At 38.2% G+C, this 16,918-nt stretch overlaps 1 protein-coding gene across 6 annotated transcripts in view; it reads right to left on the bottom strand.

The window, feature by feature from the left end:
• Positions 1-16,918, bottom strand: part of ZNF423 (zinc finger protein 423) — a 275,029-nt gene that overhangs the window by 95,865 nt on the left and 162,246 nt on the right. For 4 of the 6 annotated variants that reach the window (XM_025213622.1, XM_025213625.1, XM_025213621.1 and 1 more), the window contains 2 exons: positions 13,651-13,735; positions 3,181-3,270 (listed from right to left, as the gene is read on the bottom strand). In XM_025213622.1, coding sequence (XP_025069407.1) covers positions 3,181-3,270; positions 13,651-13,735 — 175 coding nt within the window. The remainder of the gene's footprint in view (positions 1-3,180; positions 3,271-13,650; positions 13,736-16,918) is intronic. The other 2 variants (XM_025213623.1, XM_006031965.3) reach the window with 1 other exon arrangement.

The following is a 16,918-nucleotide window of genomic DNA, read 5'->3' as shown; positions in this document are numbered from 1 at the left end:
TTCCCTATCCATTTCATCAATGGAAACCCATCCTGATGAATCACATTTCTTAGTTACCCTAAACAAACATCAATGGGAACACTATATATTTTGAAGGGTTTAAAAAAAATTGCAATTTGCTCTTTTAGCTCAGAGGTGACTTGCTGCTGTGAGAATCCTACCAAAATCTAACGAACCACACACAGTAGTAAGGGTCTCCAGGATCAAGGTGTATGTGGGGGAAAACCAACCTGACTGAATTCTAACCCTGGAATTTGCAATATTCACTCACACTGATGGTTCTCAACCAGGCAGGCAATTTTACTGACTGCAAATGGGACTGCATTTGTGAGTAAAAATGGCAGTATCAGGCTCTCCCTGATTGTTTCACTCACAGAATGCAAGTGTTCCCTTAAGACTTATAGATTTATAGATGTGCACTGGTTTTAAAACTGAATGCACAGTATTCACTTTTACTAGAGGCATGGCAAACTGCACCTGCAAGCTCTTGGACCTGGACAAAAGGAGGTTTTATATTCATTAAAAAGTAGACCTGCAAAACAGTACAATTTTTGCTCATTCAAGATACACTCTGATAACCAACTACTGAAACTCAAACTATAATTTCTTATTCAGTCTTCCACATCAGATGCATTTTGCTGAATTTAACATGTTTTGCTGTTAATGGATTTCACAGTGTGTTGCCGTTTTTAATACTGCTGTCCAAAGAAAATGTTGTGTATGATGATGTGGTTTTGCCATGTTCCTAGACTGCAAATGACAGCAGTTTCCCCAGTTTAACCCCCTAGAAAAACAGAGAAACTATTTGACTAGCCCTTTCATTCATATATACACATATTCTCAAGTGTCTCACGAGGTTTCCCTTAATAAATCCTGTTTAAATAAGAGTAAAGATGCAAGAGGGATATAATTATGCTCACTACAGTTAATGGTTTTATGTGGATATTTCCACTGAAAGGGAAAACCAAAATCTTAACTTTCAAGAGTTAATAACCAAGGCATAGAGAGCTATAACTCTAAAAGTAACTGAGCCATAATTATGTATTGCTTCAAATTTGGCCTCCAGAACTGTATTGCGAGAATGTATAAAGCACGTGAAACTTACAGGGACATTTCACCTTTCAGGGATTACAGTTACACAAAATTAAAATCACTCAAGAGTGGGCAGTTTATGATCATTTTCTGTAATATGCTCCAGAATATCTGAATTTAGCAGTATTGAGCAGTCTGGCAGTAATACTTAACAACAACCATGTATTTTGGTTTAAAAGTAGGCGCAGTACATTTTTTCCATCAACAATTTCATAAAAAGTTTTTGGCATGTGAGGCTCAGTGCTTTTACACAGGACCCAAGTGCTTATACACAGGACCCACACTGTAATGGGTCCAAATAACCTGTTAGCTAAGATCTGGAAATTGTCATCAATAAGGCCTTGACAATAGATGTTAGCACCTCCACCACTGACAAGAAAAATAATAATAGATTTGAAGGAAGCATTAAGAGTTATTATAATCTATATACTTCATTTTAACAATTCCCTATTAACAATTCAAACCGTTGGGCTGTATCTTTTAAACATTTTTGTATTATTAAGTTGATTACATGTAATTAGTGTGGTTTTATTACACATTTGTTAAGGCAAAAGAACAAAAAACTACTGGATATGTAAGATATACAAACATTCTTAAGCAAAAATGTTCAAACTTCCTAGTTTAAACTCCAGGCTAAGATATCTCTGTCAATTATGGTAATGGCAAAAAAGTGCTAAATTGCCTTTTTCTTCTAAAAATCATATTTTAAAAAATTTGGGGGGGCTAAGTCTCATTAGTAATGTCCTATTTAGATTCCTATATTTTTAAAAAGCTTTCTTACTAGTTTTTCTAATATAACTCTTTAGATTTTAACTGAAGTGTTCTAGAAATTAACTTGCTACTATTCACCATATATGTCATTGGGGCTTTCTGAACTTCAAATTGTTCAAGTACAATGTTTAAATCAGTGTAAATTTATAATTCTAGCACATTAGTGTTATTCCTCCAAAAATAAAATCTCTCCATTGACATATTTATAACTGAAGACACACCTATCAATATCTTTTAAGAGATTTTAATTTTTTTGCAAATGATAAATATGGAACACAAACTCTAAACTCACTAAAGCAAAGTTCCTCTGCATATTTTATTCTCACAATCTCTAAATAGCTTGAGAATTAGATTTTGTCCTTAAATCTCTCTTCCACACTTTTAGCCAATGACTTGTGGCCACAGCTCCATTCAGGACTATCCAGTTACTACTTATTGCATGACGTTTCATCACTCAACTTACTATCAAAAACTCTGCAGCAACTCAGTCATGAAGTTAGAAAACATACAACCATACCCCATAATATATAACTGAAAATATTGATAACAGATATGTACAAGAAACTGAAGATATGCTGCTTATGGTTAGTTGATGCTGACCCTTTAACACACTGAACTAAATTATACATTCAAACTGCAACCCTGTACTGATTATAGAGATATCCAAGCTAGCTCAAGTACCAGAAGCAGTCCAGCTCCAGTAGCAGAGAGCTATATGCTACCAAAGCTAGACTGCTTCCAGCACTCAAGCTACTTAGGTATCTCCATACTAACTGGAGCATACCCTCAGTTATGCTGAAGTAGAATCTAAAGTCACCAGATTTGCTCCAGCCTAACTAGGGCCAGGTACAGACATTACACTTTTACCAGTATAAGTGATCAGGAACCATTCTATACCCATAATAGAACAGAACCTCGGCACACAGACGCATGTAAAAATGGCAGAACCTGGTCTAAGATTTGGAAACCCCCTCCCCGCCAAAGGGTGAATGTGCGTTCTGTGCACTACCAATCTAAACTATGCCGCTTACAAAAAACACGTAACTTAGATCGATTCTGCCTTGGGCTTTTTGAATGTCTGTACCTAGCCTATGTCCAGAATCTTGCCCTGGAAGTACAACACAAGGCAGGTTCCTTATAAAACTATAATAGGTTCAAAAGGCTTGATTCTGATCATTGATTAGAATATGACAAAATATGTTAGGCAACACATGAATGTGTATCTAATGCAGGGTTAAACTCGATATGCAGTAAGATTTACTAAAGTACTTAACTGTTTATACACTTAGAGAGTTCAGTGTATTCTGTATTTCCTACCTGCAACAACATCTTTCATAGTTCTCCTCTCCACCAATCCAGGAGCTGCACAAGAAGGTAACACCTGACCGTATAGTGTTTGGGCTGCACCTACAGGAAACAGGAGGTAAAAAGACTCAACTCCTCCCCATGAGGTCAGCACCTCATTTACCCCATCAGTTCATAGATTAATTTCAACAAAACAAAAGAAAATGGAAATAGGTGGAAAAGTGTGTTGGTGAAGAGGAAGACTATGGAAAACACCATCATCAACGAGTAATTACTCTTTTTTTCATACGTGCCCTCCTCACCAGTCTAGGAGTTGAAAAAGAAATTAAGTCTTCACCATAAAGGAAGGCAATTTACAGTAGAAAAAAGTCAATGGAGCCTTACCTTAACATGACAATAGATGTTGACAGATGCTATGATTTTAAGGGCATTCACTGCAAAAGTTTATGGTGCGTAGCAGAAGTATGCAGCCCAGACCAAGCTGCTACCTCTTTAATTCTCCAAAAAAAGACATTCCACTTGAGAATAGCTTTAGAATAAACTATATTCAACACCAAGAGATCAAAATCTTGCCGCACAAGTTGTTCTGGTACAGGCACCAATCTATAGGAAGAAGTATTTGGAAACATTGTTTCTTTCTTTCCCTAGATACCAAAAATAGGACAAAGAATGCTTTTGGGTGGCAAAAGAGTGTCATTTCCTTAAAGGTAAGAGGCAGTGTTTTGCCTGACATTCAGAGGATGAAAAACATCTCTTAAAGAGCTGTGGATTGATTAAGTCAGACATTTAAAAACTGATGTTACTCTAAGAAAGTCTGACAGTTAAAAACTAAAATCATTCTCAAGCTTCTAATGCAAATACACAGAGGCTATCACTACAACCCTCCTAGCTAAAAACTATAATCACAAAAACTATACATTATTTTAATAAAGGAACTTTAAAATGAATGGAAACTACCAATTTAAAACTAGAACAGTATGTAGAGCTCGGTATAGAATAACTTCTCCATAGGGAGGATGACCTTAAGAGAAAACATGCAAATGGAAAATCACCCAATTCCCTGAAGAGGCCTTAAAGCTGCCAAAATTATTAATAAATTGACCCACAAGGAGCTTCTCCTAGAAAAAGCTGAAATGGAAACAACCAAGCACACATGGCATGTATTTGTTGAAGCTAGTCCTCTTTGCTTGAAAATAGTGAACAAAAAGCTGTTCACAGTAATTCAACTGTTCACACCTGTTCAACAGTAATCTTTAAAAGAATTGAAAGGCTTTCCATACCTCAAAAATACTCCGCACCAGTCTCATGTTGTCGAAAATTTCTCTCTATAGTAAAAAAGGAAGCTACCCTGAATACGCAGAAGGATAGAAACAATATTCTAGCCCCCGAGGAAGGAAAGAAAGATTGTACTTGATTTGACTTGTTTGCTATGATGTAACAGAATGAAACTTTCACTAATGACCATTTTAAATGGGCAACCTCTTGTTTTAATTACCTAATTTAGAGTCTCCTAAAAGGTTGCAGCATTATTTTGTTTCAACTTTTGTTGAAGATAACTACATCCCTTTGAAGTCAAGGGAGGTACATTTTACCTGGTCTTTTACCTAGTCGGCAACGTTTTTTTTTTCCTGTCAGGTAGTCGGACAGGTTTCAACATACTGAACCTTCAAGCCCAGAGGTTTTTCATAGAAGAAAAGAAGATAACATTTTGGGTTTCATGCTCCAAAGTCTGGAACACCTGTGACTCTCACTGACCTTAGTGCAGGTCAGAGGGACAGTGAGATTTTTTATGCCCTAGGCAGACTGCGAGGGAGGGAGCAAGGGGGCATGGAGCAAAGTCTTACCTGCTGCAACCTAGGCTCCCTGCATACCAGTTGCAGTAACCCTGCAGTGCAGACTCTCTGGGGACCACCAGTTTGGCACTTTCACTTAATTGGCATCCAGGGCTAGTGCCCTGGTCACCCCCCACTTAGATGCACTTCTTGTGCGGGTGCTTAGAAATACAAAAGTTCTACATGTATTTTATTAAGAAAGCGATTGTCATTTAGATTCTTTTCCCACTTCCAATGACAGTGAAAACTGGAACATTGGTAAGACATCCCTACAGGTAAACAAATGATTCATGGATGTTTTATAACTTTGCCCAAAGTAAAGACCACCCAAACCCTGCATAGTTCTGTTTCAATTTTCACCAATAATCACTCCTTTCCCTCCCATTCCTTACTAATATTTGAAGAACAAGCACAGAACTTGCTACCATAGAACTGGTACCTAACTAGCAGCTTTTCATGACATGATCCTTAAAAATTAAGCTATTTGTTTGGCAAAAGATGAAAGGGATTATCTTCTTACTTCCAAAGGAAACTGTTAATTGGCGTATTAAAGAATCACAAACACTTTTATAACCATGCAGAATTGGTACAATGTTCCAAAAAACGTATCAAATTCATATGAAAACAGAAGATTTATTTGCAGTATCACTCTAGAGGTCTAAAAAAAAGGAAGTCTAAAAATGAAGGAACTTTACAGGAAGATTCTCTTTCTTTGTTTTTAAAATGGGATGCAGAACAGTCTGATGAGAAACTGAGGTGCTAACCTCTTTCCTTGAAAGGAGTGGAATCATTTTGCCATCTGGAGATAGAACTCCCATCTGGTAAAAACTTACCTTCTTTTCAAGCTTCAAGATTGGTGAAGAGAGGCTGTGTGATAAATGTGTACACTTATATTCAAACAGATGTGTGCACACTTGTACAAACTATCTGAGAAACAGGCAGAAAGTATCTCTGCAGGCTGTTAAATAAAGCTATTTTTAAGTGCAATAATTTTCCAAGTTAATAATGTCATTAACATGAAAAACAAGTTATAGTATCAAAAAAAATCACAGCTTATACAGACCAGAGTTTACTGGAAACTGTCATTTTTGCCACACTAGCTAACAGATGTTGAAAGGCTGTGAATTGATTGAGATGCTTGCTAATGATAACTTTGAAGAAACATCACACTTTTAAAACTCAGACTGATTACAGAAAAGGTGTTTTATCAACTGCTCCCCTTTATGAATAAATATGAAACTACCAAGAAAATGTTTAAACAGGTGTAATCACAACTGCATATGAAAATTGGGTTGGAGGGCTGTAAGGAATCTTAACACAGTTAGGAAAGAATGAAAGCAATGTAAAACTGTGATCACAGCCGATTATGCATGTATCATGCAAAACAGGAATGTTGTCATAGCAGCTATAAAAATGTCAGTGAAAACTGAACTACTATTACCCAAGTTGTAAATGAAATGAAAAATGCAAAAGGAAAATGTGAATGAATATATTAAAGGAATTGCCATTTCTTTCCTGGTAGATAAACAAGCAAAATAAAATAAATTTTCATGAAATGGAGTTATTTGTATGAACAAATATGCATAGATAAACATTGCATGGAATGACATCTACACTGTATGTCTGGGTGACAAAGTTATTAATATTTCAGACAACAAATTTTACAAGAGTCAAAAAGGAAGGGAGGGTTCAAATATAAATTTATGGAGCCAGTTTTAAAATAGGAAACCAACTAAACAGGGGATTCTACTAGGGTTCAGTACACTTTGCCTGATAAAATCAAAAGGAGTTTTTCCATTGACTACAAAAGGAACAGGACCTGGCCTTCAATAAGACTATACATTTAATTGTTCAGTCACCAAAACGGGACATATGGAGCAGTACCTGCAAAACCTATGTATATGTACCCCGCCCATCATAGTGTCATTTAACTGCCTGCATAAATTATTAACATTAGAAGATAATTACTGTAAATCACAAATCAGGGGATTTAAATTGGATACAATTACATTTAGATTTATAGATATAACACACTTTGCATTGTAAGGTCCCACTCCTGCAGTGAACGCTATGCAGACAGAATCCTGCAAGTGCATACAGCTTTACTGATGTGAGCAGGATTCCATACAGATCCAGGGCTTTACACGCGGCAGTAGAGGTTTACATTTCCATAGTAAACATACTGGGGTTTTCTTCCTCAAGCAGGTCTTATATAGAAGACAGCTATCATAAAATGTGATTCCAGTACCTTTTTCAGTTAAAAAATCCACAAAGAATTAGACGCAGAAAGCAAATATTACTTTAACAAATAGGCTGTTGCACTTTCCATTGTGAATTAAAAGAGCAGCTACTTGAAATAGGCTTTAAAAATATGAAAGTTTTATATATACGAGTTCTTAATGCGTCCATAATTAATTCACACATTCAACTGTTGAGTCCAGAAATATGTTTTTGTTGATAATTTGCATTTAATGCTTTAAAAACAAATCTGGCACATTTTTATTTGCCTTAAGGTCCAAAAGCTATTTACCAAGATAGTAGTTCACAATGTCATCATCATTGCTGCCACATATACTTCTTAGCTAATATACATGCTAAGGGTTTCCTTAAAGAATCAGAATTTTGTCACTGGACACATTGTGAGCAGATTACCTAAATGGGGAAGAATTTCTTTACAAAGCAAAACCTTTTAAAATTCTGGAAATGTAAGTAAAGGGAAACTCAAGTAATATGTTTTAACAAAGAGTGTACACGGAAAACCACACACTTTACAATGATCAGTGCCTTCCCTTTAGTACACATTAGCTAGCACTATTTAGCAGGGGTGTGCAAAGCTGGCAGTATTCGATTTGGATTTGGATTCAGCCCAATTCGGGGGACAGCAATCCGATTCACTGATTCAAATCATTGTCCTAATTTGATTCAGCTGAATCTGAATCTGAAGATTCAATGCTGATTCAGAGAATCAGCGATTCGGCCATAGACACAGCTTTATATGTTTTTTCTACATACCTCGAGGTACCAGGTGTGGATCATGAATGCTGAGATGGAGGGGTGCACGGAGCATCCCACAGGAGTGGGGGGGGCCCCCCACGTGCTCAGTGGTGGACCCAGAAGTGGACTGGAAGTACTTCCAGTCTACTTCTGGGTCTGCCGCCAAGTGCACTTGGGGGACCCCCTTCTCGGCAATTGGCCATGGGGGGACCCCGGGTGCTTCCCCAGACCCAGGAGGCACCAGTCACTGAACCGGGGGACAGGTTCCCCCATGCGCTCCACGGCGGATCTGGAAGTGGACCGGAAGTATTTCTGGTCCACTTCTGGTCCACCGCTGAGTACACAGGGCCCCCCCACACACTCCTGTGGCATGCTCCATCCGCCCCACCATGTTAGCGTTTATGAGCCATGCCTGGTACCTTGTGGTATGTAGGAAAAAAAAACACATATAAAGCTGTATCTATATCCGAATCGTCAAATCTCTCTGAATCTCTCCAAATAGAATTGGAGACTTCCGATTCACTTCAGAGAGATTAATGGGTCTCCTGATTTGATTTGGATTCGAAGACTTGGCCGCCGAATTGGGCTGAGTCTCCTCCGAATCAAATTGGTGACCAAAGCTTCACACAGCCCTACTATTTAGTATAAAATAAAGAATATTTAATTAAGAGTCCAATCCTGAGATGTCTTACCCATCCTCAAATCACAAGTTGATGAGATTTGAGAGCTCACAGTACTTTTCAGAGTCAAGTCCTAACTGTCCAAATACCTTTCTAACCTAAAGGGAGATTCCAAGGCCAATAATTTCAGCTTTATAAATGCTGCAGATCTGCAGCTACATCCATTTAATATTAACAAAGAATATATTCATTCAGATACTGGAGTGATGGACAACATTACAGAATCCCAAGATTTAAATACATATAGCACATGGGCCAGACAATTATGTTTTAGTTGTATCTAGGAAAACCACGATCTGCTAAATAAAATGAAAGATCAAACTGTTAGCCAGAATATTAAATAAGGAGTTTCATGCTCCAGAAGGTGGTTAGATACATAATTTTGATTAGGTTACTCATGTTTCACTTTTGACAGCACTCTTTCAAATCCTTTCCCCTCCCTATTGATGTTATCTCTGTGATACATTTATCTCACAATTAATAACTTCTTCAAGTGAAAACAGTTTTCTGAGCTGCTATCTTTTTCTATTTATTATCCAGTTTCTTTGGGTTTGGTCTCTGAAGTTCATTGAATTATTTGCTCTTATTTCTGATAACTATATAGGCATCTTATTGTATATGTAAAGGTTATTCAAGTGTTTCAGATCCTTTTACCGAATTCAACAACACCATTAGAACACACTCCAGGTCACCACCTCATATGTACAAAGAGAAATAGTACGAACACTCAGCTGTGAAGTGGCTGACATGGATAGCATGTATAGGGAGAAGCTTTGAAGCCCACATATTCAGATACTAGACAGACTCGGGAAGAGGATACTGGAGTTTTCATAAATTCATTCCAGTATTAGTGCATGTCTGCCAGGAGACTGTCTCACAGAGAAGGGTGAAGACAGTTAGTTATTTTTTTTCTTGAAAGCACTGGGGAAAAAATTCTTGAACATTAAATGGAAAAGACCCCTGACCTAAATCAAACAGAAAGAAGTTCGAAGTTCTGCTACATCCATTCCTGTGGTATAAATTGATTAGTGTTAATCTAGATCTTTTATGTCACTGGAATACCCTGATAGGTCTGTATATTCATGAGGATGCATTGAAAAAGATTGCTAATGGTGCCCACTGCGTTGGCTGAACACTCTTCGTCACAAAGTAGCAAAAATCAAATGAATGAATACGCTGGGAGAAACCCACAGAGGTGCGGAGCGCTACAGTTGTTTGACACTTCTCCAAGTGTGTCCTCCTCTATGTATGGTATGTTTGAAATGTTTATATTAATTTATAAGACAAAATGAAGTGACATTTAAAACTACTTAAATAGAACATACCATAAAACTCCAGGAGGTGGAATATTTTGTCATGAACATGAGGCAAGGATTTATGAGAGGCCAAATTATTGATTATTCAAGTGCCCCATTGCTCCCTCAACCACAGGAGAAAGATCTATTAAGAGGCTTTTGTGATTTCTGCTGCTGACATGGCTGTTCACTTCCTCCCCCCCCATAGAGCCAGAGGCTGAGCATGCCCATCCTCCCAGGCATCTAGCAGAGACTGAACATCACAGGCAATGGTCGGTGGGGGATAAGGGGGAAACACTTTAAACATTGTCAGGTCAGCACAATAGGAGGTAAGCAGTACAGAGGCAGCAAGAACTACTGAAAGTTTTTGATATACTCCTGGGTGGACTCCCCAATGCCTGCACATGTTTCAAAGAAGGATCCCCTTCCTTGTCGATGAAAACATTTCAAAGGATCCCCAATCAGTGGAGTGTTTCAAAGACCTTCTGTTCTCTAAAAATTCCACCCCAAAAAGCCTGGCTGAAAACACTGCTAAACAGATTCCTTCCTGAGTAACCATGACTAAATAGGCCTCTTTCACTACTAAAAGCTTTCCTACAGGCCCCAGTTAAAATAAAGCAAACCACTCACCTTCTACCTCCTCCAGGGACGCGTCTAATCTGTTCAATCTCTAGGGTCTCTGTATAGGACCCAATATACTTCTGTGTTTGTCTACAAAAGATGAAGTGCTAGAGTGCAGAATAGTAATTTTTCAAAACTGTGTAGGAGTAGCATTGAAAATTCCCTGCATCCTACTCTAAAATATCTTCCCCAGTGCATTACAAGAAGGGCCTCTAACTCCAGACTGTACAGCCAAAAGGTTGAGGAGAGACGTGCAGCCAAGTCAACTGGATGCAATATTTGGCACTGTTTAAAACTAGGATGTAAAACATAACATAATTCTTAAATCATTCTACAGATGCAGATATTTCAGAGATGTCATGTCTCAAAGTAAGAATCACACTGTTGACAGCTATTTGCAAAAGAACACCTTTGCTTAGCTGCTTGTAGGAAGCCATTTTTCATGCATTTATTTGGTGTGTGCTCGGGTGCAAAAGGAAAGAAAATTAGTGTCGCTGAAAGGTGTTGGACTGACAAATCTGATGATTAAGCCATTGAACAGATGCAGTGAAGTGAGCAGCAGTACAAGCTTCCCTGACATACTGCTGCACTAGTATGCCTCAGTCCTGACTGTTAGCTAACTCTCAACACTGATTTAAAGTCCTCAAACTAGACTAAACAATCATGCTGGTGGTTTTTGCCATATGGATTTGGGTCCCCTAGGATTTCCAAAAAATCTCCAACATGGTTCTCGTAGGCTTCTGAACAGCTATCAGACACAAGCTATTTTCTGACACAGCCAATTTGGATCAGTGTTGAAGAAATGAAACTCTCACATGCATTACTTATAAGAAAGTAAGGCATTCTTACTCATGAAGAGAAATATGCCTACTTTTGTTTACTTCTAGATCTGTGGCATCTAGAAGTAAAAAAAATTAATTGCAATAGTAGGGCTACTTGGCTTTGGGTTTTAGGGTTTAGAAGCAGATCAGAAGAGCAGCTACTCCAATACACAACTGGCACTGAAAACCAGGAGTTATTGGCTAATGACCTGCAATTCCTTATCTTATTATCATTCAGCAAAATGCAAAATGCCAGGGGGGGGGAACTCATTGACAGCACACTACCTAAGGCAGCCATGCCTCCTCGGGAAGATAGGATCAGACTCCCATGGGGTTGTTCAGAGTCTACAGGTCAAGAGAAGAAGCTTGATTTCCCAGAGTTGCCCTTGTGATGTCCTAAAAACCTCATGTAAAGAAAGTTAATAAATGTCATTTCTCCAAGTCCATGATTTTCTCAAGGATGTGATCCATTCAGGTAAAAAAATCGCATCTTGGCATGATCTAGCGCTTGTCACAAGATAAATCCACTATCCATAATGGAGGCATCATCCACCTATTATTCTCTACAGGTTTCTGAATTTTGCATTGTAACCTACATATGTTTAAAACTCTGGGGAACTAACACTTGCAATTTTCACAAAAGGAGACACCACATTTTCCTGAGCTCTCAGTAGTCTTCTACTACAACCATGGTTCCCAATGTTTCTGGTATAGGAATTGCCACTTTATCTTATATATTATCTGGTATAACTGCAAACAGCGGGTACCTAGTGATTCAATAATTAATATATGAAGTTCGTGTATGTATGCACACACACACACACACACACACACACACCTTTAAAGGAAGTGACTTACTTCCAAAGGGACAAAATAATTTGTGTCTGTGATCAAACAGGATATTAATATCAAAATCTCACAAACTACTTAGTTACAGATCACTGATTACCCAGCTCTGTTTCACAGCTTAAGTTAAAGGCTCATATCAGCTTGCCTAAAGATACTTCTCTCTTTCAAGTTTCTTAATAGGGCTGGGGAAACTTTGAAATAACTATGGTTCAATTAACAAGGATCTCACCCTCCAAGCCTGCAAACAAGAGATTATATTAACACCTGCTAAAAAAGCAAATATTTTTAGATATCTTCATCTAAACCTACTTGACATTGACGTGAAACACCTGCTTAGCACTACTATGGTAACCATTTGACTGACTGTATGTTCTTCATTTACAGAGACTTTTTAAAGTCTTTGTGTTAGTCTATAATTCTCCCTTTGATATTTGTGCATACATCAATTTAAAGATAATAAAAGTATTATGCAGCTATATATAAGAGAACAGTTTCCTAAATGTAAAAATGTTCAAGGACAACCATTAAACTAAGAAGATCCATGTTTTTCAGAGATAAATGCTGCATATGAACATATGACACATGTGAAGTGCACTGTAGGGCCCTTAAAGGATCTCATACAACATATGCCTAGAATGACATGTGTAAGAAACTCCTCTGTGGTCTATGCATCAAAATAAACTGACCTCTTGGGCCATCACATCTATTTATAACATCTGTACAGATAGGAAAAATAGTTCCTTGCATTTGTGAGAAAAGCAATCATACAGCTGCAACAGAAATACAACCCTTCAGATTACAATAACACTTTACTGCAGATTGTTATGCTAGAACTGTGCTAGAAAGCAGCAAGGCATTGCTTTTTTAAAAAAACTGAACATCTGAAAAGTTGAACTTTCTAAAGTCCAGAACAGCTTGAAAAAAGGAAAGCACTGAAATAACTTTTTAAGCATTTTGTTTTGACAATGTGCCTCAGGAATTCACTACATATAGCTGGGAAAATGTGAGCAGTTAAATCTATTCAATGTCATGACATGCAAAATTGAATCATAATTGCTCCTAAGTGGTTGACAACTGGCAAGTACTTTTTACACAGATTGAGGGAAATTTATTCTATAAAATGGAAGACATTGTCAAAAGTTTGATTTTAATATAAGTGAAAATGGTACAAGAGGATTCAAAAGGGTGGGAAAAAGCTCAGCTATAACACTTCTGTAACCACACATTTAAAAAGCTTTGAAGTGAAGAGCCATTACATCTAAATAATTTGCCTTGAACGTTAAAAAAAAATGTAACAGCATGAATATTAACAATCGATTAAAATAGTGAATTTAAAAGAGAAACAAGAAACAAGTAGTCCATGAGTAGCCTGGTTTAAATAATTTCTTACCAATCATATGGTTAGCGACATGGATTTGTATCTCTCTTTCATTCTCAAAGGTCATCTGGCACTTGATGCACTGATAGGTCTTTTTCTGTTTAATAACCAAAAAGAGATTAGAGAAAACTGTACTGTAGCATAAAGCAAATGCAATTATGAAAACTGATGGTTATGTGCTTAAAATTTCTCCTTCTTACTCCCTCTTAGCTTGTATATCCCAAACTAGGTACCAAACTTGGATAAAGCAAGTTGTAATTAATATCCGATTTACAGCAGGCTTTAATCTCAAGGCCAAAATATCAAATGGCGTCTAGATGAGGGTTTCAATGTGGAGTACATAACATTCTCCCACATAATCAAGTTATTCATAACAGTTTATGCACTGCTAGATATACCTGTGCAGGTAAAGGAAATCTGTCTGCTTTCAGAAAAAAAGTTCAACTTTGTAAAGAAAAAATATTACCATGCTCCAATAAAACTCAAAATGCAATGGAAACACCAATTACAACTTGAGATAATGAAGGACAAAGAAAAAAATATATTTTGTATAGAAATCTTGGAAATCCATTATTACCATGAGAAATGGCTTCCATACGTAGTCTGTTGTGCATTTTCTGCATCACAGTGTCATATTAATGAGGCTTAGCTGCAGAAACCAGGAGATAGTGTGAAGAAGCAATTACATGAGCCATTTATTCAAACAAGGAAAATGGGGCTCATTCTCAGACTGACAGTGGTGTGTACTTTGGTAGTTCAAGAGAAAGGAATCCAAGGAATAAGTTATAGAAATTAAAATGCAGGTGACATTAGAATTCCAAGTTAAATGGTAATACAATGTCAATGCTAAAATTTTGGTATAGCTGCAGAAATTATGCAAAACATGAATTCAGGACTGCATGCCTAACATGGAGGGTCAATCACTGCAAATGAACACAAACTAGAAGAGCAGCGCTCAACCTGTGGCCCCAAATTGACCGACTAGATCCAGCCTACTGCATGGAAGATCAGCAGCAAGCAGTTAGGCTCAGCATGATCACTTTCCTGGCCTTCACCACACCAGTGATCCCCTCTGGACACCTCTCTGTTCTACCACCTTCTTCTTTCTGTACCCCCATTTCTCTCTCTCCTTCTCTTACATTGGCAGACAACTCCCTCCCTACTCACTCACTGTCTCTTCCCACTTTCCTACTGGAGGGGAGTAGTGGCCAGTGATGCACCCAGGTCATAAGCACCCAGCATGACACTCTAAAAGGTTGAAGTTCACTGAGCTAGAGCGATAATTCATGTGCAGTCTAATAATGCAATATCTTCATTGCATAAAATTTATTGGGAGGTAACAATTACATCCTGGCAGTCATCCTTTGTCACACTATACCACGAACACTCCAGCTCTACAGCTGTAGTGCATGGCCCCAAAATGAGTTAAGCCATGGTCAAAAAGACCATATTCTCAGCTAGCAGCTGCATGATTGAGAATGCAAGTCATCAGGAGTGATAAACCCAAGGCAGGAATCCCACTTTCTAGTTAATTAAAGCAATTAATTTTCTGTTTTAAATGTTTACATTTACACTGTTTTTTGTTGAATCCCTCTCATCAAGCCCATTCAAGTTTCTGGTGCATCAATAATAAGTTAAAGCTTGTTACCTCGCCCCCAGCATATGAGAACCAATGTTTTTGAACACTGCCAGTAGGCAATGGGCCAGTAGGCCCAGGAAAGAAAGACCAGTTGTTACCAATAGCTTCTTTGCTATTTCACATCTTATCAACAGCAACAGGTTGGAGATGGAGATTAACAAACGCAGTATGGTATTATTTTATGTAGTTTGTATATGTGTTTGTATACCCACCTGGTATACAAACCAATGTGTTTGGTTAAAATGTGGACCAGGACAGAAAATATGATTATGGCAAAAAGGCAATATGCCACCAGCTGTAAACTAACATAGCCAGCCAATAGAGAAATAGTTTGGATTGGTTATAGACCATCAGCTGGCTCAAGAAGGTATTCCCAAGGACCCCTCTCTGTAAAGACTGCAAATAAAAATGAGGCTGATGTCTGAAGCACTGCTTTCTAGGAGTCCATCTCAGAACACAAGCACGAGGGCACAGATACATACATGCATGCTCATACATTCATATGCACACACCAGTGAAAAACTTACCAAAAATCACAGCTCACTTTCAAAAGGGACCTTCCCAAACTCTGAAGCTGTCTAAATCTTCTTTATTGGTTTAGACTTACTTCATGTTTACACAAGACATTTACTGCCAAGCTGACTAATTAGCTCCTCAGTAAAGTCTCAGTGCCTACACATGCAGCCCTATTAGGGCACAGTAAACTAACAAACACTGCCATAAGGTAGTACTTGTGTTTATTTGTAACAGTGTTATTTAGTGCACCATAGCACATGTGTAGACACTGACAGGGCTGGCAGGGGCACTTCAGTGCAGGGACTGCCTGCTGGCTAACCCTGCACTGGAGCACCCTCATGCCCCAGCCAGCCTCTCCGTAACACACTGAGCCAGGTCAGAGCAGCCTTGGGCTAGAAGGCTGACCCCCTGAGGCTCCTGCCATCTGGCACTACTCCAACTTGGCTCAATGTGCTGTGGTCCTGGGCGCACATGTAAACGTGACATATGGGAGCAATAAAGTCTGGCACAAACTGCATTGGAGTTTATTGCATCACACTTATATCACATGTAGACGTGTCCACTGCTAGCTAAAAACTTTCCCCAATGAATTCACTAATTAATGAGGACTGTGTTTCAGCTCAACTCTCTATCTAAACCTTTAAAAATGTATTAACACCAACAGTTGCACTCTTTGGGCATGTTTACATGTGCATTTAGGCATGTCTAAATTTAATGCACATTAAGGTGATTTAGGTTCACATCTACACGTGGACATGTTAAAGCGCATTAACGCCATGTGCACAGACTGACGTGGGACTAATGTTAGTCCCAAGTCAGTCCATACACAGTGTTAATGCACCTTAATGTGTCTATACATGCATTAATGCACTCTAGCTACTTGCACTTAAATTTGATACCTGCTCTTGCAGGTATCAAATTTAGGCACAAATAGCCTAAAATTGCCATTTTTAAGGCACATTAAAGGTGTGCACATCTAGACACTTACCTTTAATGTGGTGCTTTAAATTGGGCTAAAGCACCTTAAATTGGTATGTGTAGACATGCCCTTTGACATTCTTCTTGTGAATTTTAGGGCTTCTGAAAGCTGGATAACAACAAACCCAGAACGCATCATTTATCCAC

Source organism: Alligator sinensis, unplaced genomic scaffold (assembly GCF_000455745.1).
Source record: "Alligator sinensis unplaced genomic scaffold, ASM45574v1 scaffold933_1, whole genome shotgun sequence".
Lineage (NCBI taxonomy): Eukaryota > Metazoa > Chordata > Crocodylia > Alligatoridae > Alligator > Alligator sinensis.
The sequence above is the reverse complement of the archived record's forward strand: the minus strand, read 5'-3'. Positions and strand labels throughout refer to the sequence as shown.